The sequence below is a fragment of the Stigmatopora nigra genome, chromosome 2 (assembly GCF_051989575.1).
Source record: "Stigmatopora nigra isolate UIUO_SnigA chromosome 2, RoL_Snig_1.1, whole genome shotgun sequence".
In the NCBI taxonomy this organism is placed as follows: domain Eukaryota; kingdom Metazoa; phylum Chordata; class Actinopteri; order Syngnathiformes; family Syngnathidae; genus Stigmatopora; species Stigmatopora nigra.
This window is the reverse complement of record NC_135509.1, coordinates 1300483-1323973: the sequence shown is the minus strand read 5'-3', so window position 1 is coordinate 1323973 and position 23491 is coordinate 1300483. Positions and strand designations below refer to the sequence as shown.

The 23491-nt window shown below is 44.7% G+C and overlaps 5 protein-coding genes and 1 long non-coding RNA gene across 7 annotated transcripts; 3 read left to right on the top strand and 3 right to left on the bottom strand.

The window, feature by feature from the left end:
- trim67 (tripartite motif containing 67) lies at positions 1 to 9754 on the bottom strand. 2 transcript variants are annotated; one of them, XM_077741330.1, is made up of 12 exons: positions 8877 to 9754; positions 6237 to 6332; positions 5430 to 5552; positions 4667 to 4777; positions 4441 to 4594; positions 4081 to 4164; positions 3143 to 3306; positions 2935 to 3073; positions 2734 to 2858; positions 2313 to 2491; positions 2084 to 2246; positions 1 to 2014 (listed from the first exon to the last, which is right to left on the bottom strand). In XM_077741330.1, the coding sequence occupies exons 1-12, from the start codon at positions 9690 to 9692 to the stop codon at positions 1952 to 1954; spliced, it is 2217 nt and encodes a 738-aa protein (XP_077597456.1). In that variant the 5' UTR covers positions 9693 to 9754; the 3' UTR covers positions 1 to 1951. The 2 variants fall into 2 exon arrangements, with proteins under 2 accessions (XP_077597456.1, XP_077597462.1); XM_077741336.1 differs by lacking the exon at positions 4081 to 4164.
- Positions 2919 to 8479, top strand: LOC144213105 (uncharacterized). The gene is made up of 5 exons (XR_013329886.1): positions 2919 to 3120; positions 3609 to 3676; positions 4416 to 4499; positions 4673 to 4813; positions 6560 to 8479. It is a non-coding gene; the product is annotated as an uncharacterized LOC144213105 (long non-coding RNA).
- Positions 9755 to 10155: 401 nt separating the features above from the next.
- Positions 10156 to 13138, bottom strand: exoc8 (exocyst complex component 8). The gene is made up of 6 exons (XM_077710549.1): positions 12574 to 13138; positions 11888 to 12451; positions 11538 to 11826; positions 11103 to 11356; positions 10744 to 10992; positions 10156 to 10681 (listed from the first exon to the last, which is right to left on the bottom strand). Exons 1-6 carry the CDS (start codon positions 12865 to 12867, stop codon positions 10274 to 10276), a joined length of 2058 nt encoding a protein of 685 aa, XP_077566675.1. The 5' UTR covers positions 12868 to 13138; the 3' UTR covers positions 10156 to 10273.
- A 328-nt stretch (positions 13139 to 13466) lies between these two features.
- sprtn (SprT-like N-terminal domain) lies at positions 13467 to 16843 on the top strand. Its single transcript, XM_077710551.1, has 5 exons — positions 13467 to 13957; positions 14235 to 14334; positions 14415 to 14543; positions 14614 to 14902; positions 16058 to 16843. The coding sequence occupies exons 1-5, from the start codon at positions 13686 to 13688 to the stop codon at positions 16621 to 16623; spliced, it is 1356 nt and encodes a 451-aa protein (XP_077566677.1). The 5' UTR covers positions 13467 to 13685; the 3' UTR covers positions 16624 to 16843.
- A 920-nt stretch (positions 16844 to 17763) lies between these two features.
- Positions 17764 to 20551, top strand: fam89a (family with sequence similarity 89 member A). The gene is made up of 2 exons (XM_077711945.1): positions 17764 to 18401; positions 19232 to 20551. The coding sequence occupies exons 1-2, from the start codon at positions 18129 to 18131 to the stop codon at positions 19487 to 19489; spliced, it is 531 nt and encodes a 176-aa protein (XP_077568071.1). The 5' UTR covers positions 17764 to 18128; the 3' UTR covers positions 19490 to 20551.
- An 828-nt stretch (positions 20552 to 21379) lies between these two features.
- arv1 (ARV1 fatty acid homeostasis modulator) lies at positions 21380 to 22929 on the bottom strand. The gene is made up of 5 exons (XM_077710550.1): positions 22764 to 22929; positions 22262 to 22381; positions 22046 to 22199; positions 21669 to 21905; positions 21380 to 21600 (listed from the first exon to the last, which is right to left on the bottom strand). The coding sequence occupies exons 1-5, from the start codon at positions 22857 to 22859 to the stop codon at positions 21506 to 21508; spliced, it is 702 nt and encodes a 233-aa protein (XP_077566676.1). The 5' UTR covers positions 22860 to 22929; the 3' UTR covers positions 21380 to 21505.
- Between the last annotated feature and the right edge of the window lie 562 nt (positions 22930 to 23491).

Genomic DNA, 23491 nt, shown 5'->3' with positions numbered 1-23491 from the left:
CATTGTTTGCGTGTTTATTTTTTCTTATGCTCATTTACAAACATTTTAGTTGTACAAAACATTCACAGCTTGGCCAGAGACGGGAACGGGGCATTTTTTTTAAACCAGGGAATCAAAGAATTAACCATAGTTACGTAAATGCTAGTTTAGCTTCTGGTATATTTACAATTTTAAATAGAAACAGCAGCAAATTGGAACAAAACAAAGAAGAGGGTGACGTACAAAAACTACTAAGTTCAACACTAAATCATTTTTGAAATATTAGGACATGCACTCCCCACACAAAGCACCATAATTATAAATATGTAAAGTTTTAAGACATTCATGGGTGGGCAGTTGCCAGGTAAAAAATAAAATAATAATAAAAATAAAATAAAAACCATTACTCGACAATACAGTGAGCAGCCATTTTTTTCATGGACGTATTTTGGGCTCGGGATGCTGTTCTTAAAATTTTAAAGCCCTTTGTCGCAAATAAGCCGTATTGACAAAAGTATTAGGACGGGAAAAGACACCAGTCATTGTCATAAACCAGTTTTTTTTGTCCTCCAATACTTGTCCATAATTTATAAATGATGTTCTCAAAATTAATACTATATATTGTCAAATACTTTTAGCACGACCGCGTATTTCAAAGTATTTCAGTCAAGCAAAGCTGAGAGACGTCACAAAATGGATGGTTCATAACAAAAAAAATACATAGCATATTTTTAGCATATGGTTTGCATTATACACCTCTGAATAAAATAGTAGGGAAATATACAGAAAATAAGCAACCCATTTGATATATATTTATATGGTATACAGTATTTGTAAGGTCAAAAAAATGCAATGGCTTAAATGTCAAAAATCCTGACTGTTTGTACTTCTTCTTTCAAGCAGCAGAGGGCGTGCTTTTCACAGCAGTTGGCAGTAACAAGAAATGACACAGGAGGCTATTTACAACGCAGCTCTTCATAGAGTATTTGTAAACTTGGATTTTTCACCATTATTATCGGCATTTTCACTATTTACAAAAACAAAAAATCCACATGTGAACTCTTTGCTAATAAGTTAAAAGAAAACAAGTCATTCAAAGTGGCTCAGTCTTCCCTTCCTTTGTCACAGTGATCTTTTGCAGTTATCAACTTTCCATTGAAGGCGACACCGCTGGAACTACGCTATCAAATTACCATGAGGTGACAAAAAAAAACAACTCATTCCCGACGTGCATTATAAAATATTCTCTTTTTTTTGCCTTGATATTTTTCAAATGCGCTTGCTTTAACACCCCCCACTGCCGCAACCATATTTGGGATGCCGTTTGAGGGAGGCCTTGTTAGATCTCAATGACGCAGAGACTCCAACACCATTGATGTTTTGGCACACATTTTCCTCCTGTGCACTAAAAGATGGAACGCCTGTCTCGTGCTCTAATTTGCCGTCTTATGATCGAAAAATTGCCAATGTGTGTAGCTTAATAAAGCGTCGTTTTAAAAGTTAAAATACTCTAGTTTCCTTTCAATAGTGCCACGCATTAAGACTCATTCAAATGTAATTGACAACTGACGACAGCCTGAGTCAATAAAATAATAATAATACTGACAGGTCATGTGAGACTAAAACTTAAAAAAAAAAAACGGTTGTAAACTACCTTGGAGAGGCTGTAAAATAAAAGAGAATATGAAAACATTTGTCCGCGTTGAATTGAAAGCGAAACTCATCAATATTTGACAGCAGTAACAACCAGAGTTGTCGTTTGAACGCCAACAAAAGCCAAAAACGCCTTCCTCGCCAAGGCACCGTGTTCGATATTGATGCGAAACTGTTAGCCCTGCCGAGTGTGATTAATTGTGTTAATTGCCTTGCAGTACAAAGCGACTGTTGGTGCCGAGGGTCAGCGGACGGGAATTGAATCTTACGAGCTATTATACCAGATGGTGGAGTCGTGGGGCTCGTAGGTAGAAGGCCGTCAGTTAGATGTTGCCAACTGTTTGAGGTCTCTTGGTACGTCCAGGCCTGTCGATAGGGTGACCTGAAATAAAATGGCAACATCCGTGAGAATTTCTAGTTGTTGAATTGCGAGATTTAAAAAAGTGCTTACTTGTACGTTTCTGTTCAGGCTGACGGCAGGAACGAAGACACCTTCCAGATTCTCAAAGGCCGTCGGACCGTGTTGTTGGTTGTTGATGAAGAAAGTCATGGTGCGCTTGCTCAGATCCAGAAGGATGCCCACCGTCGAGCCTTTGGAGATGCCGCCCTCCGCCCTGCACACAGACAGGTAAATTATACTTTTTTTGGGAGTTACACTCAGCCTGGGAGTCCATACGTACCTGTTGGTGTGTGAGTTGTTGTGCATGAACCAGGAGCGATTGTTGTCCACGTACATGGCCCAGGCCTTGTCGTCCTTGCCCAGCATCATGTCCTTCACCGTGTTGATGCGAGCGATGCCAAAAGCGGGATCTGGATGGTTGTCGTAGCGGTCGATATGAATCTCCCAGTAGTGGACGCCCTGACATCGTAGGACAAGGGAGGTTTTTTTGTTAATAAATGGATTAAAAGTCCTGAATATTCAGTTTTTTATAGATCGAAAACTGTTTATTTTAGCTTTTTTAAAATATATTTTTAGATTTTACAAAATGATTTTTGAACTAAAAAGACAGAAAAAAATATTTAAAAATGACTGATTGATTTAAAAAGTGGGAAATCGGGAAATTTAATATACATCTATACTGGGCCACACAGAAAAGTCACCTTGGAGAAGGCGGCGGTCCCGAGCACCACGCGGTCATCGTAGCTGTTACACGACACCGTCAGATTCTCGTTGGTGAGTACGATGTCCCTGTGAGCCGAGGTGGGGTCGAAAGCAAAGCGAGCCACTGTGTGGAGAAACAAGAATGGTCAGTGAGGTTGCCATGTTCTGTTTTTCCAGTAATTTTGGCAGATGCGGCATACCGTCAGAGGTCCTGAGCACCACGGTCTTGCTGTAGGGGCCCACGCCCACCACGTTGTAGGCTTTGACTCTGGTGTTGTACACGCTGTTGAAGTGAAGACCGTCCACTGTGCAGACCGTCTCCTTACCCACGTACACTTCCTGATAGGATTCGCACCGTTAGGAAAATCCCAGCACACTGCCAATAGGTAAGAAACTAGCATCACCCACCCTGTACTGGCCTCCATTGCCGTCATCTAGTTCCAGGATGTACCCTTCGATGGGCGCCACCTGGGGTGCCGCCACCCGCCAAGCCAAGGTGGCGCTGTTGTTGCCGCTGCAGCACTTCTCCAGCTGCAAGAGGGGGGCCGGTGGCACCGGGGGGCCGGATTCCACTGAGGAGGGGGATAACGGGTTGCGCGTCATTACGCTTGGGTGGTAAACCAACAGTTGGAGCGGATTAATAACAGCGGTCAAAGGGTTGGGTTCATTCGGTGGGCAAACGGGCAAAGTCTAATCAGAGTATAGTCCTTGCTAAAGTGAGAGGTCGCCCATTTTAGACACAGATTTCCAATAAGAGTACCGGATTCTGGGTTAAGTGTCATAAAAATAGCAATTGGCAGCATGATTATTTACCAAATTTCCTTACCTTATTTTAAGATTAACAAGATTGTTTGTTGCATTCTTTTCATTTCAGACAACTCAGCCTTTTTATACAACACTGGAGAACAACCATTTTGAAAAAAGAAAATCGACAAAGTGGAAGTAAGTAAGTCATCGGACATATTGATCCAATAGATGCATATTTCAACATCAAATTTGCATTTATAGCCACAGTAGTTCTGTTTACTGCCTTAAAACTAACCCGCCCACGGCATTGAATTTTTTAGGGGCCGATCTGTATTAAAAAAGAAAACAGACGACTACCGCAGGCTATAAATCCCAGTCAGTAGTCGTGTTTTTTTTTTTTTTTTTTTTTTTGGTGTGTTGCGGGAAAGGAAGTGACTTTTTCCAAACAAACCATGCGTGGGTAGGTAGGTGGTTGGGTGGGTGGGTGTCACGGTAGGGGAAAGACGCCTCTCTACCAGAATACACCGTCAGTGCTTCCGGAGGAGGGATAGCTAGCGGGGGTGAAGGGGGGTGGGACGACAAATTGGGGAAAATAATACCTCCTGGACTTAGTGGGTCGGTTTCAGCTTCAGTGCAGCCCGTTGACTGCTGCGTTTGTTTCATTAAGGGACCATCCTGCGCGTCTGGAAATACCATTTTGCTAGCATCAACATTAATTACAGTCCTTTAGCATCCAGGCGCCATTGGACAAAAAGTGCCAGTCCTCCTTTTTAAACCCACAGGAGCTCCGAGTTCTTTTATAAATGGGAATATTGGAATTTTGTCGTTTGGGTTAGCAAATAATGTGTTGGACATTACGTATTGGGTATATTTACTGTTTAGTAATACTGCATTTTGGTGGTTGTGGTTGGTGACTAATGTGTTTTGTTTACAGGGAATTACGGATTGGACGTATTTACCGTTGGACTGGCAGAAGTCCAGCTGAAGAATGGTCTGCTGCAGGACGTCCGTGTTGAGGGTGAGCTGAAAATCCGGGCCCACTTTGGCCTCCAGGTTGCCTTTCACCCATTGGTCCTGAGACGACGCCACTCGCTTAATCAGGGCGTCTGAAATCTGGATTTCGAAATCATATTAAAATTCATTTTTTTTTCGGATTGGTCTCCATTTTGATTGGTCTCTCCTCACCTGCAGGAAGCCGCTGGGGTCGTTCTCCTTGAGAACTTCCAGACAGTACTCCATCATCCCCGTGGTCTGACGCAGACGCATGGTGCAGTGGGTGATTTGGTCACGAGCCACCTAGTGGAGAGAGACGGAAGTGATGCTGATTGTTAGGTATGTTGTCATTTTGTTTGGTATTCGAAGAGTATGTGTTGTGGTAGTTAAAAATAGACATCATTTATTTAATGTTAATTCTATGGTAATATCAAAAAAAATGAAAAAGCGAGTTAATAATTTAACTTCAGAGTACATTTAAAATGTAAAGTAAAATATAAAGGCTGCATTAATGAGCTTTGTGACGAATGGGGAAGCCATTTTAATTAGCCTCGGGTTCATTTGACGGCCTAACGGGATGCCACTTGATTATTCACCTGTCAGCTAAATGATTCGGTTCGGCGTCCAGTCAAAAGCTTTTTTTTTTTTTTTTTGTCCTTCTTTGAAAGTCGCTTTTAAGGGATGGAAACAAACGCGGCGCTTTTGGGCAAACAAACATCTGTCTGATTCCAAAGCAGATTAAAAAACTCTGGCTACGCTAAATGGGAAAAAAAGGAAAAAGACAAAGATAATCCCGTGAAAATAGATTTTACAGCCCGGAAGGCTCGCCGTTACGTAACGCTCAGACTCGGATGACAGAAGGGCCTTCCTTGCTTGCTTGTGGGGGAAAGTGTGAGAACACAACTTGGAAAAAAGGGAGACTAGGAGTCATATTTTTTTGGTGTTAAATGCTTACCTTTAGCTTGTAGTCCTTTTCCTTGGTGACTTTTGTTAGGAGTTTGGCTTTCTGACGGGTCAGAGCCTCGATCAGAGCGTCACACTGAGCCACCAGGCAAGCCTCCAATTCCACGCCATTTTCCTGACATTCAAAGTAATACTTTGTCAAAAACTAGCTTAACTTTTCACTCTGCGTTTTAAACTGAGACAAATGTAGCAATGAAAAAAGCTAGAGTGACATCATAATCATACAAAATGGAGGAAAAAAATAATCTAAATTCATAAAATAAGGTTGAAAAAAATATCTAACTATTGTATTCTAAATAAAGTTATGAAGAAATAAAATTGGGTGCCTTATGTGTTTAAAAAAAAAAAGTATTTTTCAGCTTTTTTTGTACATTTTTTATTTGTACTTCAAATTTGTTTCAGTACCGTAAATATACTAAGTGTATCTGTGTATATGTTATTTATTGTGGGGATGTCCAGATTACGTCTTGTTCTCATTTCATTGCTTTTGTCGCTGTGAAAAGCGGATTAAGTGTCTACTTATTTTGCTCGCAATTCACACAAAGATTGACATGTCCTTCTCAACAAGGAATAATTAACCTTGAGATGACTATCTTTTTTTAATCCGTCTCGTGACTTTGTTTCAGTGGACAGTTGCAAACATGGCGTGTATCACGTGCAAGTGTATTTATTTTTATCCTTTTTGCTCCTCAGGCCACCACCGCCAGGTCGCCATGGTCAGTCAGTGTCATGCAGTACTAGGACTCGTGTGGAATTCATTTTTTTTAGTTAAAGAAGCTTATTAATTTATTTTTCTTACCTGGATTTGCTGTAACATGTTTTTTAGATGGACCAGGAACTCTTTGGCGTCTTTGGCTTTGTCTGAAACGCCATTTAATGCCTGGGAGAGTTGACACTGCAGAAAATAAAACAAAAAAAACATTTTGTGATGGAGCTTTAAATCTCATTTTACTTGTATAATCACAAAAAAATCAATAGTTAACCATTCTGTAATGTGAGCATTCGATAACAGGTATTCACCACTAAAATAATGCACTAGACTTAATGAAAAGCCATTAGAACAAGTCCTAATGAAGCTCTTAGCTGCTTTTTCATTGAAGTGTATGCCATTATCTCTTTTAGGAGCCTGGCGTCTAATTAAGAGGAGACGGGACAAAGGAAAGGCACGCACACAAAGGTGCCCGCCCGCCGGTGATAAATCAAGCCTGCTACGGCACCCCCCTTCATCCTCTACGTGCACAGACACGCAACCCGGGTAAGTCAAACAAACAAACATTCTACTGGGCTTCGAGGAAATACACAAAGTCAAGTCTTGGCATTCCGCCATCGCAAAGTGAGTCATAGTGACCCATTTTCTAAAGGGAGAAAGTTATTATATCAGCGTTTTTTTCAAAATCTCTCGTCTACAAAATTCCTCGCGGCATTTTTTTGCCACGGTGACTCCTCGCCATTATTCTCCGCCATTTATTTCGACCATAATTCGCTCATCCGCCGCCGTAAAATCCGTTCAAACGTATTTGACGTCTCAATTCCGGGTCACCCGACCTTCCTCGCTCATATTTGATAAACCCCGCCCCCATGTGAGGAATAGGGCGCCCTCACTCCCCCCCATTTGCGCCTCGGATGACTTGATGAGTCATAAATCAAGCGAGCCCTTGGGCCGGCCGGGCCCGTCGCCGTGGAGACCATCTGGCCCATCGGGCCGTCGCCTTGGCGACGCTAACGAGGGGGACGACAAATGACGAGGGGCTTCCCTGCCCGGGATCCTCCATGCCATTGTCGTCTGTCAAAAACCTTGACCGGCACCGTCCATCGTTAGCGTTAGCTCGATGCTACAAGGCCGATTCCTCCTTGGATGGCCGTCGGCGTCCTTCCCAAACGCTCGACCTTCATGTCCAAATGACACCCGAGGGGGGAGGCGCCGCCATCCCGCTGTTTACGACCTGGGCTTTTATTTCCCCCTCGTTTGCATATTTATGTCTTCTGTCGGGCGGGCGGCCAAATGGGGAATTATATGGTTGTGATTGAGGACTTCCATATCTCCATTTTATGGCCAGACGTCTCACACGGGTGGCCAAAGCAGAGTAATCAGTCAAAAAAAAAATTAAAAAATACACTTGCCTAATCTACTTGACACTTTTCCTCCATTTTAAACCAGTAGGCTAAATTTACGTTTACCTGTTCGCGTCCCTATGTCTTGAGGTCAAAGGTCGCAGAGGTCAGAAAAGGAATTTTGCCACAACATTCCCTATGCTAAAGTCAAAAAGTACAAAAGCGTCGTCACCATTGAAACGCCAAATGTTTGTTATTGGTTACTACGCATGTTGGGCTATATTCAACGGGGTGCCGGAGCACGACAAAGTGCACGTTAACCTACATTCGCTGCGCGTATGGTTAATGGCGTGGGAGTCACCTGATGCAAAAAAAACTAAAAAAGAATTGAAAAACATTGACAAAAATATATTATATATATTCTAAATATGTTTTTAATAATAACCAAAGATGTCATATGTAAATATAAAAATAAATCAAATGAGAAATTCAATGTATTTATGTCATTCTGTATTGTTTCTGTAATTTTAGCCATGCCAACCCTCCCACTTCAAATAGATTGGCCCCTAGAACCATGACTAATCTATCTAGAAGGCAAGTCGAGCTGACCCGCTTTCCTTTTTTTTCTTCCCTAGAAACATTAGTCTGCGTTAGTTACCATGGTAACAGCATCTTTCAAATTTCTAAATGCAAGTGCAGGATTTTATTTATAGCATTTTTTTTCATTTGCCACAAACAAATGAACAACCCGCTTTAAAATGAGTCTGTTTACAGTCATAATTCACTTTTCATTAAGCACGAGGAGAGTGGGAAGGATGCGACATGAAATATTAATAGGCAAGCCGTGCGCTAATTCTACTGAGAGGCATGTCGTAATCATCGTGCATTAAGATCAAACATTGCTCGGAAATTAATGATAATGATAATCATAACAATCATGGCGCATGTATAGAGGAACGCATTCGTAAGTTTTAATCAATAAATTAGACTTGCATTACAGTCAATGATCGCTTATTGCTAAAAAAAAATCCACTTAAGATAGGAAAATATCCAACTTGTGTAAAAGTTAGAAACCATTAGCACCCCTTGTGGTTGGGAGTGTTATGACCAAATGTAACCGCTTTATAGCATCTCCCACGGCGTCCAATCGGCGGTCAACCTTCAACCAAGCGTACTAAGGGAACATATTTGATTCATATTCTGCTATTCATATGATTTAGCCACGCCCCCTCGCCGCCCTGATGGGATTTTCACGGTCCATTTACGGGAGCCTCCGGCTAGGGGGGAGGGTACGTCAAGCGTATACACAAAAACAAAGAAAACACGCCGTGGCTTCGGTCCCATCGACGGCCACGGACGTCCAATCCCAAATATTGTGCTAACCTACCTTGTGTTGTTTCCACATGAGCGCGATGGGCTTGACGTCGTGTTTGGCGTGACGTCCGTCCTCGGCGCACTTGGCGCACACCGGCGCCCGGCAGTGGCAGCAGTACATGACGAAGTTCTCCGCTTCGTGCTCGGCGCAGGTGGCCGGCTTGCGGGCGGTGGCGGGCGGCTGCCCCGCCGGCCCCCCCTGGCCCGCCTGACCCGGCGGCAGGAGGCGGTGCTTGGCCAGCGGCCCGCGGGACGGGTGGCACCGCTGCTGGCAGGCGTTGCAGTAAAACACGTCGCACTGCTCGCACACCACGGCGGCGTCCGCCGGGTTCCGGTCGCACAGCTGACACTTGGCGGCGCCGGACGCGGGGGCCAAGCGCGTCTGCCTGTAGCGAGCCACGATGGCCTCCAGGAGGCGGTTCCGAGGCAATCCGCGCAGCCCCCGCTCGTCCAGCGAGACGCTGCAGTGGCAGAGCGGGCAGGTGAGCGAGCAAAGACGCTGCTGTTGCTGCGGCGGCGGGGCGGGGAAAACCCGCACGCCGTTGGGCGACTTGAGCTGGCACGGCGTGTACGAGCCGTAGCCGCTGTCCGTTTCGCTGTAAAGACTCATTTTATCCACGTCCAGGTAGTCGTAGTCCGAGCCGGCCGCCGACGCGCGGCCTTGATGCTGCGCGGCGCCGCCGCCGGCCCCCGCGGCGGATGGCTCGCCGTCCGGCGTGTGCACGCTGATGCTGCGGGCGCACGCCAGGCAGACGTTGTGCGAGCAGGGAAGGAGGACGGGCTCCTTGAAGAGGGAGCCGCAAACGGGGCATTTTAGCTCTTCCTCCATCTCGCTCCGATCCTTTTCCAGGACCGCACGTCTGCGGAGAGCTCCCCGGCGGACGCCCACTAGAGCCCCCTCCCCCCATCGTGCGCATGCGTGGGTTGGGGGGAGGGAGAAGGGGCGGAGACTAAAGATGGACCAGAGGCGCTGTTGGCTCATTTTTGTGGATGTAGTCACCTTTTTTTTTTTAATGTGTTGCGTTGTAAGGTAAGTCCAAAATGAGCCAAAAAGAGATGCTAAAAGATTATTTAACATGTGTATGATTGTATTACAGGTGGTGAAATTTGGTGGTATGGAGGTTAAAGGTCAAGAAAAGGACTTTTGGGAGGACGAAGATTCAACTTGCATCACTTTTGTAACACCAGAGGTTCATTTTAGTGGCGCTAAGGTCAAAAAGGTCAGAAAATGAATGTGATATCATTGTAAAGCTAATTTCTGTTGTTTTGAAAGAACACAAATGCAGTCAAACTATGATGAAACCAGATTTATTATTCCCACGTTCAAACAAGATCCAGCAGTGACAATAAAATGTGCCTTGAAACCATTTTCTATCCCTTTTTCAGATCCATCGGTCACCACTGGCCTTCTCAAACCAGCGAAGTGGTGCTGTCCGGATTGACCCTAACAGGCCGAGTGCTCTTACGAAGCTCCTTCAGCTGCTTAGCAGGCTTTCCCACCACCTCCTGGAAGCGGCGCTCGGCCTCGGGCAGCACACAGTCGTGCAAGAAGGCGGCGTTGAGCACCACAAAGGCCTTCTTATCCGGATCCTGCTCGCAACGCAGGCTGTAGTCCACGTGCTGCACGGCCACTAATGCAATCTCCCGCAGGCTCTCCAGCAGAACGGCGTGCAGTTCCGGAAAGTACAGCTTGAGGGCCTCGTCCAGGAAGCTCAGAAGCTGCTTGGTGAAGGCCACCATGGTGTAGCTCAGGTTCACCCAGCAGTCTGCGCCCGTGTGGGCGTCAAAAGACGAGATGCCGCTGGCACGCATTTCATCCTGTATGGAGCAGACTGGATCTTTAGGACGGATATGCGACCTTTGGGAACGCCATACGTCACCTTGAGCTTGGTCAGGGCTTCCGGCGTCATGAGGTTCATCCTCCGCCACATCTCCTCGGAGTTGCGGTGCTTGCTGGCTTCCACGATGACGTCCTTGTAGCTGAGCAACGCGGCCTCCACGTCCTTGACCAGCAGAGACTCCAACGTGAAGGTCAGGTCCAATCCTACGTCTGTTAACTGTTGGCAGTGTTCTTTGGCCACCTTCACGCACTCGGACGCCGTGGACAAGCTCTCCTTGCTGTCGAAAACCTTCAAGTGACAACCATTTAAAAAGGTTTAATAATTTCATTCTTCAGTGTCATTTTTTCTGTGTTCAATAATTCAAATCATTAAATTTTAACTTCCTCCATTCAGCCCACCTGTTTGCTGAAGGCGTCCACGAACATCTTGACGGCCGAGCAGGACCAGACCACCAGGGCCGAGTAGCAGCCGGGATTGCCCGCAAAGTCCATCTGGAACTCCTTGGCCGTCTCCAACAGGCCCGTGAAGAAGATGTTGCAGAGTTTGTGAACGTAGAGCAAGGTGGCGCCCTCGATGCGCAGCTGGCGGATGGCCGTCTGCACCGCCGACGCGCGGTTCTTCAGGAACAGATCGCAGGCTTTGGTGGACTGGCCTACAAAAAGACAAAATGTGGTGTGAGTATCCAAATGTATTTCTTTTTTATTCCCCATTTCTTCTTCTATATTTTAACACTGCTGATTTTCATGCTACTTTTTGTCCAGCCAAATATTTTTCAGTACACTTTGCCTGAAAAGTCCAAGAGAGGCGCCCAATCCAACTAGCCGCACACTCACCGAGCCTGATGAGCTGCGACACGGCCCTGCGTGTGGCCTTGGGACCGCCCCTCAGCGACCGATCCGGCGACAACTCAAAGACAAGTACATCAGTCAACTGCTTGACCCTCTCATCCACTTTCCCTCGCAGCTCTTTGACTTTGACGGTCAGCGGCTGCTCCTTCAGGTACTCGTCGAGCTTATCCAGCAGGTCCACTGCACCCTCAAAATCCCTCTGGGCGATGCACACATCCAGGTCTTCTGGAAGCTCCTGGATCCACTCCAGACCCAGATCCACGCTCTCATCCACCTGGTGGACCATTCGAGAATGACGCCACGTCAAGAGGAGAAAAAAATGGTGAAGATCCTACCTCGGTCTCGTCGTCGTCCTGGTCAAAAGGGTTGGTGGACACCTCGGCCCGAACTGGTGAGGTAGGCTTCTCCTCCTCCTTCTTTCCCCGTTCCTTGTTAGCTTTATTCTTCTTTGTCTCATCCAGGATCTCTAACCACTCTTTTTTAATTTTGCTATTCTCAGCCTGGAAGATACGGCTGTCCGGGAACATCAGGATCTTGAACATGTCCTTCATGGGCGGGTTGTCCTTCACGTTGACCACGGCGAAGCTCTCCAGGTCGTACGAGGCATTGTACTTGTACTTGACGGCCCCGCGCCGGTTAGCCAGCCAGTTGGCGATCAGAAGGCAGTCATTCATGAGGAAAGCGTGGACCTTCTGGACGGGGGACATGTTGTCCACGTCAAATTCAACCAGGTCGCCATTGTACACTAAGTGCCTGCCGGGGGTGTCCATGATAGTCTTGCCGCCTTCCACCTTCTCCAGAAGCGAGGTGAGGCTCCTCTGTTTTAGCTCCTCGCTCTCCTTGGGGAAGGCGGCTTGCATCTCCTTGGAGGTCTCGTCCTTGTCGGTGGACAGCAGAGCCTGTGTGAAGGTAACATGAAGTTAATGTACGCAGATCTGGATGGCAAATGTAACCTAAGTATTATTATTTTTCCCCCAGGCAAGATATTATATGGTGATGGAGGTGTGGGCACAACACTAGCCTGAGTGATGCTCTCCATGATGCTCTTCTGCTCCGTCAAGATGTGGCTGAGCTGGTACATTTCACTCTCCAAGTACGAGATCTCTTTGGCCGTCTCGATGAACTGGCGGTAATTCTTGTAAACATTCTTTTTCAGATTCTGGGCCGTTTCATCAGCAAGATTTTGGATCTTCTGACGATGCTCCTGGAGGTCCCGATCGCCGTCCGATTGTTGGGACAGTTGCTTCACGTAAGTCTGAGAGTCGAAATTGGGAGACTCCAGCAGCTTGCGGAGTCGGCTTCCAGGTTCAGACATTTTAGATCGCGATTAACTTCCCTTTCTTTGTGCAGAAATGCGTGGATATACCAGAAGATAGACCGAAAAAAAGGTCCATTCGGGGTGACAGACGATGACAGATAGCAACAACAAACAGGAATAAGGGTGACACCCTTTCACGTCACGTGATCGGGAGGGGGAAAAGAGCCGACCAACCAAAAAGTATCCAAGAGAAAAAAAGGTACTGAATGTGTATTTCCAAGTACGTATAGTAAAATAATTTTATACCTGACGCATTTTCATTGTAATTCTATTTTCTAAAAACAACGTTTTAGCTTGTCGTGTTTCATTTGAACAGCTAATACTTAAACTCCGGGTATAAGTTTAACTGTCGTTGCGTTCCGGATACAGAAGCTCACTTGTAAGTCAATTTTCAGAAGCTAAAATGCCGCATTCAGTCTAAAGCTCTAGGGATTTTCCAAATGTTTATTTATCATCTGAAATTATTTATTAATCATTTAATTTAATATAACTCTAGTAGTATGCATTTTATAAGTCTGAAATATCTGCTTTGTAATTAGTTGATTCCCTGCTAATGGAATAAATATCTTTTATTTTGAAATCTGTACCAGATTCCTTCGTCCTCTGCTACCTTGAACGTTATTTTTATTCGAACTGGCGGCACTACGTGTTTTTAGACGCTTTTCTTTTACGTTTTTGGTGTATTATTTATTATTCTTATTACAGATCTTAATCATAATTGCCATCATATTTTTTAATGATTAACGGGCGTTAATAAAGTTGCGGTGGAAGTGTCATCTTGGACAATCCGCTTGTAAACCTGCTATAGACGTGACATGGACGGCGACAAGTTGGATAACGATTATTTACTGGCTCTCCATCTTCAGGAAGAGTTCAACAAAGAATTGAGCCATGTGACAAAGATTAAAGACAGCGGAGAAGCACTTGTCCCCCGGAAGCCCGAGAGACCGCTGTCCATCGTGGACGCGTCATGGGAGACGTTGGACCCCACTCCCGATGTGCGAGCCATGTTCCTGGAGTTTAACACCAAGTTCTTTTGGGGCAAACTGAGTGGCGTGGAGGTCAAATGGAGTCCGAGGATGACACTGTAAGTCTTACAAAATTGCACTCAACCATACATACGTACATCTAAATACAGCGCCTCTTAGTGGCCAAGTACGGAATTGCATTTAAAAAACAACAATTTCCCCCCAAAACAAACCCTTGCATGGCTCTCATTTGACTCATTCCCTTGGTTTTGGGTCATCCACCGCCAGTATTGAAATGGAATAGATGGTGTTATACTGTGCTTGAATACCATGAAAAAAAATAATATTTGAGTGTAACTTTTTTTTTTGAACAACCAAAAATAATGTCATCTTCAGGTGTGCCGGTGTGTGTTCTTACGAGGGCCGTGGCGGACTTTGTTCCATCAGACTCAGCGAGCCGTTGCTCAAACTCAGACCGAGGAAAGACCTGGTTGAGGTAAACCGACATGACTGCTATCTATTATCAATTTATTTTTCACCCAAGCAATCTGATGTACGACTTTGTTTTTGCATCAGACGCTGCTCCACGAGATGATCCACGCGTTGCTCTTCGTGACGCAAAACGACCGAGACCGCGACGGACACGGGCCCGAATTCTGCAAGCACATGAAGCGCATCAACCGAGACGGCGGCACAAACATCACCGTGAGTCTCATCCGCCGGACCTCCCGCTTCGTCTGGACAGTTCATGATTTATTTATTTTTTCGCCCTCAGGTTTACCACAACTTCAACGAAGAGGTGGACGTGTACCGCCAACACTGGTGGCGCTGCGACGGACCCTGTCGGAATCGCAAGCCCTATTTGGGATTCGTCAAGAGGGCCATGAACCGGGCCCCCTCGTCGCTGGACCCCTGGTGGGGGGACCACCAGAGGACGTGTGGGGGGACCTACACCAAAGTGAAGGAGCCGGAGGGCTACGGTCAGAAGGGCAAGGCTAAGAAGAAGAAAAAAGAGGAGGAGCTACAAGCCGTCAGGAAGATGACCACCGCAGAAAAACCTAGCGGTAATGGCAATTTATTTATTTTTTTGTTGCTATTTTTTCTTCTTTTTCTACTAAAAATTGATTAATTCATTTCAACCGTCTGAAAAAAAAAATAAAAACTGGATAATTGTTGAAATATTCATTCATTAGGGTGCTCTTAAATTGGTCAAAATTGTTAAATGTTTGCGCTTTGATGGCCAATATTTTCAATAGGTCCAGAAAATGTCTTGGACTGGATTTGACACCGACGGGGTTCGGGTCACTCTGTGTGGGTGTGGGGGTGGGGGTGGGGTGGCAGCTTTTTGCTCAAGCCATCCAGCAAAGACCGAGCTGACAGAGTTGAACCAGCGGGGGTTGGGCTGCGAGACGCAGCTGACGTCAATCCACTAATTGGTTGCGTAGGACATTAGTATTGAGGAATATTCCTCTTTATGAAAATCTAAATTTTGTGGAATACAGAGATACCTCAAGATAAGACCTTAAGTCATTCTAGGTCTAAAATGCTCTTAAATTGGTCAAAATTGTTAAATGTTTGCGCTTTGATGGCCAATATTTTCAATAGGTCCAGAAAAAGTCTTGGACTGGATTTCACAGTCTACCCCGACGGGGGTTGGGTCACTCTGAGTGGGGGTGGGGTGGGGTGGGGTGGCAGCTTTTTGCTCGAGCCGTCCAGAACCGACCGAGCTGACAGAGTTGAACCAGCGGGGGTTGGGCTGCGAGACGCAGCTGACGCCGATCAACTGATTGCACTTGTGTCACACTAGTATTGCAGTTTGCTCTTCATGAAAAACTACATTTTGTGAAATACAGAGATACCTCAAAACATGACCTTAATTCATTATGGGACTAAAATGCTCATATGTCTAGGTAGCACTTTAGTTTGGATTTTTGCAGGGAATCATTTTGCAAAACTATCAGCCAAATAAAATGGACAAAAATTCACATTGTCTATAATAACAAATAATATCTGATTCATTTCTGTGCAAATCATTTTTTTGAAGCCACATGGGGTTTATTTTGATAGTCTCCTCATTTCTCCATTTTTTGTTGACATCCAAAGTGTTTTTGGACTTGCAATGACACCAAGTTCAAATTTGTGTTCATATAGTCTCAGTAATGTTTATAAATGGTATAAATTTGAATGAAATTTGACATTATGTTCTTTGTGTTTGGCAGGAAATCGCGACATCCGTGACATCATCGCCTTCAGCGGCAAAGGTTTCGTCCTGGGTGGCAATCCCATTCCCTCAACTTGCTCCGCCTCCTTAGCGGTCAGTAAACACGCCACGCCTTCACCCCGGGTCACCCCCGCACCGCAGACACCCGCCAAAAAGTCAGTGGGCAACACCAAAGCGTTCATCAACATTAACGGATCGCCCGTCCGTCTTTCCGAAGTCGGCCGTCGTCGGCAAAATTCGGAAAAATTGAAGCAAACGTCGCTCGATTCTTTGTTGGACAAATCCGTCTCGTTGGATTCGCCCAGGAGTTCCAATTCCCCGATTTGGACCGACTCCTCGCCGCCCTCCACTTCTAGTCAACTCGGCGACGCTAAGCTAACTTCTTGGAAGAAGCGACCGCTAGACAACTCGGCGAGTATTATCGATCTCTTTAAAAACAAGAAGCTAAAAACGGACGACACAACGGCGAGTCGCGCTGTCGTCGTGATGGTGGCGTGTCCCGTTTGTCAGGTTAGCGTGCAGGAGTCAAAGGTCAACGAGCATTTGGATACCTGCCTAAGCTAACGCTAGCCTTTTTAAAATTTTTAGCACTTTAAACTTGAACGTGTAGTATTTCATATTTTACCCTTTTAAATACGCACATTGCCTTCCCTAGAAGTATTTATTACAGATTTTTATAACTTTGATATGAATTTTCGTATACATTTTTTTACATGTTGATGTTTGTATATTTTGTGCAATTTTAATGTTTGAAATGCTAATAAACCTTCTATTCTATCCGTCATTCTAGTGCTGTATGCTTGACCTTGGTGGGGGGCGTGGTTAGGCCGATAGAAGGGGGGAGGATTCAAGTCAGAGGTCAAAGGGCAGCAGCTGCTTCAGACGGAAAATGAGAAATGACTCAAACGGTCTGCTTTTAGTCGGCTTTCAATGCTGATTAGCCATTCACGCTTGTTCTTTTAGCGCAGATGGATTAGCAGAAGCTGGCTAGGGGTTTGCGTGCGGCCCCCCGCTGGGTGGGGGTCCGGGCGACACACACACACACACGCTTAATCCCCTGGTGTCAGCACACTGTCATAATAATGATAATGTGCACTCCTCACAGTTGGTCCTGGATCAGCCTGTTTACAATGCAAGGCTAATTGCCTAGCAAAAAGTCAGGATCAGCTTTTGCTTTCCAGGATGTAAACACACTGGAATGAGGGAAAGACCTTGTGCCATCTTGTTTACTCATGTGAGATTCTTTGTGCGTTGTTTACGATGTTATTGTAGTGTCAGTGCTGCTGGGGCCACAAGTGAAAGCCACCATCTGTCTTTTGTACTATTGTTTCCCTCACAGACACTCACTTTTATTGCTTTAACTCGTCATTGATGAATGAATTCTTTTTAAATCACATAAACAGTCCTCACAACTCAGTAGGCCCCTTTTTTAAAAATACTCTGGTTCACGTTTTCCTCTATTGTCACTCTTGTGTTAAATTAGACACGTTTATTTTGGTTTTTATTCAAGAAAATACAGATTTAAATGTTAAATAAAGTGATAAAACAATGTTTAAACAAGTTTTCCCCTTTTTCTGCAGGGGAGACGCCCAGCAGTGAGTGTTACAGGACAGGAAGTTGTTTTAATTCTAGAGTTAGCTGTCAGGAATCCAAGGAGGTTTGTTTAAAAAATAAGACAGAAGAATGCGTTTATTTCCTCGCCACGTTCATTTAGGAGTTTGTTTTTGTCAATGGGGTGACTTGTGCTGTTAAAAATGATGTCACTTCGTCCAAAATACTCCCATAACCACGTTATATCTCTTGGTCGTAGCTCTTTGAAACGTATTAATTTGAAGTTGTAATCGGAAGCGCTGCTGCTACATCCGTCGCACTTGACGTAATTACAGCAGGAGGAAACGGGGAAGACGAACGCGACTGTTTCTGCGTGTAAGACTTGTACTTAGTCGTTCGATCGCATTTGGGATCTTTTGTGTAAATCATAGAGCTTAAAAGAAAAAGGTCGGAGTTTAAAGTCCCGATCGTCGCGAGTCGTTTAGTGGCGTGGCGTTTGTCAAGCCGCGGTCGTCGCCATGAACGGGAAGTCGGCCAACGGCTCGGCAGCGTCGGCGTCCGCGGCGGCCGCCGGAGGAATGGCGTGCATCGATGGGCTGCCACCGCTTCCCAAAAGCCTCAGCGGCTTGCTCAACTCGAGTGGTGGCTCATGGAGGGACATGGAGAGGATGTACTTGAAGAAAACCATGATCCAGGACGACCTGAGCCGAGGCCGGAATAACGCCGATGGCTTGCTGGCCCACAAGCCGGCCAACCTCGACGCCGCCCTGGCTCTTCTCAGGAAAGAGATGGTGAGTACAAAACATTCCTGATTTAAAAAAAAGAAATCGACGTCTATTTAAGGTCAGTCTTTTCATCAATGTGTATTTTTTGTGGCCAATTTGGCTCGTATCTCGAGTGACCAAATCGAATGTCAACTTTCACACGTGTTTTGAGTTTGCACTTTATTGCCAGTGATTTAAATCTCAGACTCATTGTGATGCGATTTTGTTTATTCAAGGCGGCTTATGTCATTTACAATGCAAACTTTTGCCCCAAGGAAACCGCACAATTTGACGTCATTTATAGTCCAAACCTCATATTTGATATGCTCATATTTGGATTATTCCCCAAAATTGGAATACTTTTCCCCCTACGCCTCTAAAATGTGCATTTTCTGACCCCCAAGCAAAGGACCCGGAATTCTTTCACCCTAAAAGAATGCATGACATGTTTTTCCCAGTCCCAAAAACGCCCCCCAACGGCCCCTTCCCTCACCCCGCCCACTTCAAGGGATTCCCCTATCAGAAGCAGTCCATCAGTCAAGTCACTCAATGGAGGAAAAACACAAATAGATTCTCAAAATCCCATTTTTGAAGTAGAAAAAAACGTCATCCATGCAAGTTGGATGCCTACTCTTAATTGACAGTAGAAGAAGAATCAAGACTTCCTTATTTTGTTGACAGAGGCGTGTCTATGCGCTGGCCATCTTGCGTAGGTCCATCAGAGCTAACGTTGAAGGGAAAACCTTGATAGTCGTAGCTGGCTTGTGACTATTGCAACAATTTACTGGGCGGGGCCTCTAAGGTGGGATTCTGTCACTGACCTGTGGCTATTTCCCCCGGGCGGGGCCCCCCTCTAGGTGGGCTTACGCCAGCAGGACATGTCGCTGCTGTGCCAGCTGTGGTCGCTGCACGAGTCCATCCAAGAGTACAAGGGCAGCTGCCAGGACTTGAGCGCCGCCTCTGGCATGATGGAAAACGGCTACTTCGACGAAGACGACGAGTACTACCCGGAAGCCGGCGCCACGCCCACCGGTGAGCACCCGGGGGAGGCGGAGCCAGGTCAGGCGGGTTTGGTCAAAGACGACAGCTGGGAATCTTTTCGCGTCACCATCTGAGGACACGCCCCCTTCTCTATTTTCTTCGGAATGTCAACCTCTGGCCTTCTTTCGGCGCCACCCTGGGGTCAAAGGTTAACGCCCGCAGGAGTGGGCGGCGGCTAGCCCGGAATCGGACTTGTCGGGGATGGAAAAAAAATGTTAAGTCGTATACTGTATCGTAAGTTAGATGTTTTTTTTCTGTATTATTATAAACTTTATTTACGCAATCCGGCAAGGACTTTTATATATAAATGTATGGAGACAAAAGATTTATTATTTATTATGTAAAATAAAAAAATACGATAGCTACTCTTGAAAGTGCGGACACGAACAAATTTCTTGATTAATTTTTTTTGACGTTAGAGGATTTATTTTGGTTGTCGCTAGCCACGCAAACAATTATTTTCCTCTAAAGCGTTAATGAATGTTTGAAATTATTTGCGTAAATCTGCGGAACAAAACAGATTGTATGTCCAATCTTTGATTTTTTTTCCGTTAATAACAACGGTTCGGCACACGACCAAAGAACGTACCGTAGCGACAACATTGTAAAGAATGTCTTAAAATATCAGCTTTGTCGGTATCTTATGTAGAGGACTTTAATATCTACAGGTATTTGTTTGAATGTTTTTTCTGCTTTTCTGTCTCACCCGTACAAAACCCAACGCTGTCATTGGATGTCTTGGCTATCGGTGCCTTCCTATCACGAGCTAAATCACTTTAGCACGCTAACAAAGTATTGTATTTGATTTCTGACGGCAAAATCCTGAAAACTCTTTTTTTTCTGTCCGTGGCGAGTACATTTGTGTTATTTTTAGAACACAGAGAGCAAAAAAATCCATGAATAAATAAGCAGAATTGCTTGAAATATGACACCAGCAGCTGCTCGTAGCATATGGCAAAGCTAGCCATTTTCTCAAGGAAAATGTCTTAAAAGACGGGTTTGTTTTTGTCCGGGTATTTTCCATTCAGTGGTTAAAAAGGTTTGAATGGTTTCCCACTCATTTTTGTGCAAATAAGCGCAGGTGCTGCTTTTCTGCTTCATATCATTCAAAATAAAAGCTTATGTATGTTTACACATATGACTTGTCTTGGTTTTTCTTTGCAAATTCTCATGTTTTTTTGTCTTAATTATTTCTTCAATATTATAAATTTTGTCTTTTGAGCCCCCCAAAAAAGAAAGCCACCCAAGAAAGGATTCTCCTCCTCGCTTTTCATCTGGCGGCCTACTTTTGGCGTTCTCAATGCATCCATCTGCATTTTGGCCGCCTTTGAAGATGCGTTTTCTCCCACAGAAGCATATTCCAAAAAATTGGGTCACTACAAATGCACCATTTTGATATCAAGTGTACATTTGAGTTTAAAAAAATACTTGTAACTAATCCTTGACATGTATTTTAGGAACGGTTGCTTAATTCAAAGGAGGAAAGTAGCCCCACCTCCCCCAAAAAATCAATTCTTGGAATGGCGTGTATGCTAATGAGCTACTTTGCATGTTTTCAGAGGCCGTTGAATCTAATCAGTCCAACACAGGCAAATTATATGTATTTTTTTTAAAAAGGGATTTTTTTTTAGAGTGAGAGTGGAGTGCAGCCGTTTGCGGATTAAAAGAGATTAACGTAATCTTGGTTGGCCACAAATCCCAGTCCTGCCAAAGTCCTTTTGCTGAACAATTGTTGTCAAGTGAGTGAGTTCTAAACAGCACAGCATTTAAATGCACCTTTTCCCTTTTTTTAATGACAACTCTACTGTATGTATGTATACATGTATATATTTATGTATATATGCATGTATGTATATATGTATGTAGGTGTACCATATTATTTACACATCTTTAAAACTATTATTCCACCTAAACTACTATTGTCAGATTTTCAAATACATCTTATACCGAAAATATTTTTTGCAAACATTTTTATTCAAAAACAGTTCATCAATACCAATACAAAATAAATATGCATTTGCATAAATAGTTCTTTTCACATATAATTTTTTCTCTTCAAAATAAGTCTTTGAATCCAACATGGCGGCCCCTTAGAGCCCACGCCACGCACACGCAGCGAGCCTCTCCGCCAGCAGGCCCGTACACACGGCCCAGAAAGCCCAGGTCCTCCTGCAGTTCAGCATCACTATCAGAAAAAAAAAAAAAAGTCATTCCCCAATCTTATTTTGAAGGCCCGAAAAGACGGCGCTTGACCTCTGACTGCCTGCGCGTTGGAGGTGAGCATCAAAAGTTTGATGAACGCCAGGCAGAGCGTCACGTAGTCGTGCTTCCAGATGACGGCGGGCACTAGTAGGACTTGGCCGTAGCGGGACAGCAGCACGGCTCGCAGGAGGCGGCCGGGGGTCACGCTCTGTTCGCCGCAACCGGCGAGACCGGACGCCGCCGCCACTCGTAGGAAAAATAGCACGCCGGCACAGAATGCCGTCAACTCTAGGGGGTCACCAAAAAAAGAATTAAGAAACACTTATTTTTCCAATGATGATTTTCATGTACTTCTGTATATCTATATGTACATAATGTAAGTGCACCCCCACACAATGTTGTGTTTTCAGTGCGACCATCTTTCTCACCCAGTGCGGCCGACATGACCAAACCGTAGAACTCCCACTCCTTGGCGCAGCGGATGATGTCGGTGGGGTCGCCGGTGGTCTTGGCGCCGCGCTCAAGCGACCACCTCAGATAGGCCTCGCACAACAGGCAGAAGGCGCACAATTTCCAGTGGATCTGGAAAAGTGACAAGTGTCATCATCTTGAAAAACAAAGTACATAAACCCAAAATAACTTACATCCAAGCCAGTGTTGAACAAGATGTGACGGAAGGCCTGCGTCTTGCACAGAATGGCGTCTATCAGGATGATGACGGGATCGTACTCGATGTACTTGTCCACTGGCTTCTGGCAGGACCCCTAAAAACAGGTAGGACCCCACTTTAAAAATTGTTTTCTATTGTATGTTATTAGTATGAAGGGAGGGTATTGTGAGTATTATCGCCCTCCTGTGGAGTAAAACGGTAATAACTCCTAACGTCTGTTGCCAAACGATTGTGCCGCAAGAAAATTTTGGATTTACTATCTTAACTCATGGAAAAAATGTTTTCGTGATGTAATTATGTAGGAAAATGAGTCAAAACCACCTAACTCGGGTTTAGTACTTGACGTAACGTCGTAAAGCCGAGTACAATAGCGAGGGGCGGTCATTTTGAGGCAGTATTTTCGTTTGTTTTATCACATTTACGTCGTTGACAAGCTAAATAACTCGTTATTTAGAAGATTTTAAGTGATTACTCACACATAATGTGATCTTTAGGATCCCGTTTTTATAGTCTCGGTGTAATTCAGTAGCTTTTTCGTTACACTCAATGCACCGAAATTTAGCTTCAGCCATTCTTCGCAGGAAGTGTGGCAACACGGAAGTCAAAGGCTTAAACTGTTCTGTTTTATATCAAAACAAAAGAACCAACTCGTTCAACCTCGTTATTGTGAATTCATGCAATTATTCGCAATTCTTATACAATAGTTTATTATTATTGTTAAAATGACGCTATACTGTCTTATCTTCAATGTTTATCTATTTTTAGTACGTATACCTTAGTTTTGTAATTTAAATGTAATCTGAAATATGAACAACAGAGGGAGACAAAGGACTCGATAAACTACCACGCACTGCTGCCTGTTTGACAAAATAATGATGCCATAAATTGTGGATGGATTTCCCACTAAACTCCCTTTTGAGTGACAATTAAATTGTATAAACTGCTTATAATAAAAAGTACTGCCATTAGTATTGGCTGCCATTGACGGCAAAAGACGTCCATTCCCTTTTGGCTGGGAAATTTTTGCCACTCATCATACTATCGCTGCCATACCAGCCAGTCTAAACAGATTGGACGTCTCTTGGCGTCAATGTCTATTATGAATGAATACAAATGACAGTTATTTTTCAGGCAAGGGAGGGCCGGAGTGGGCGGGGGCTTTAATGCAATTAAGGACAAAAGAACCGTCCAACAAAGCCGTCAC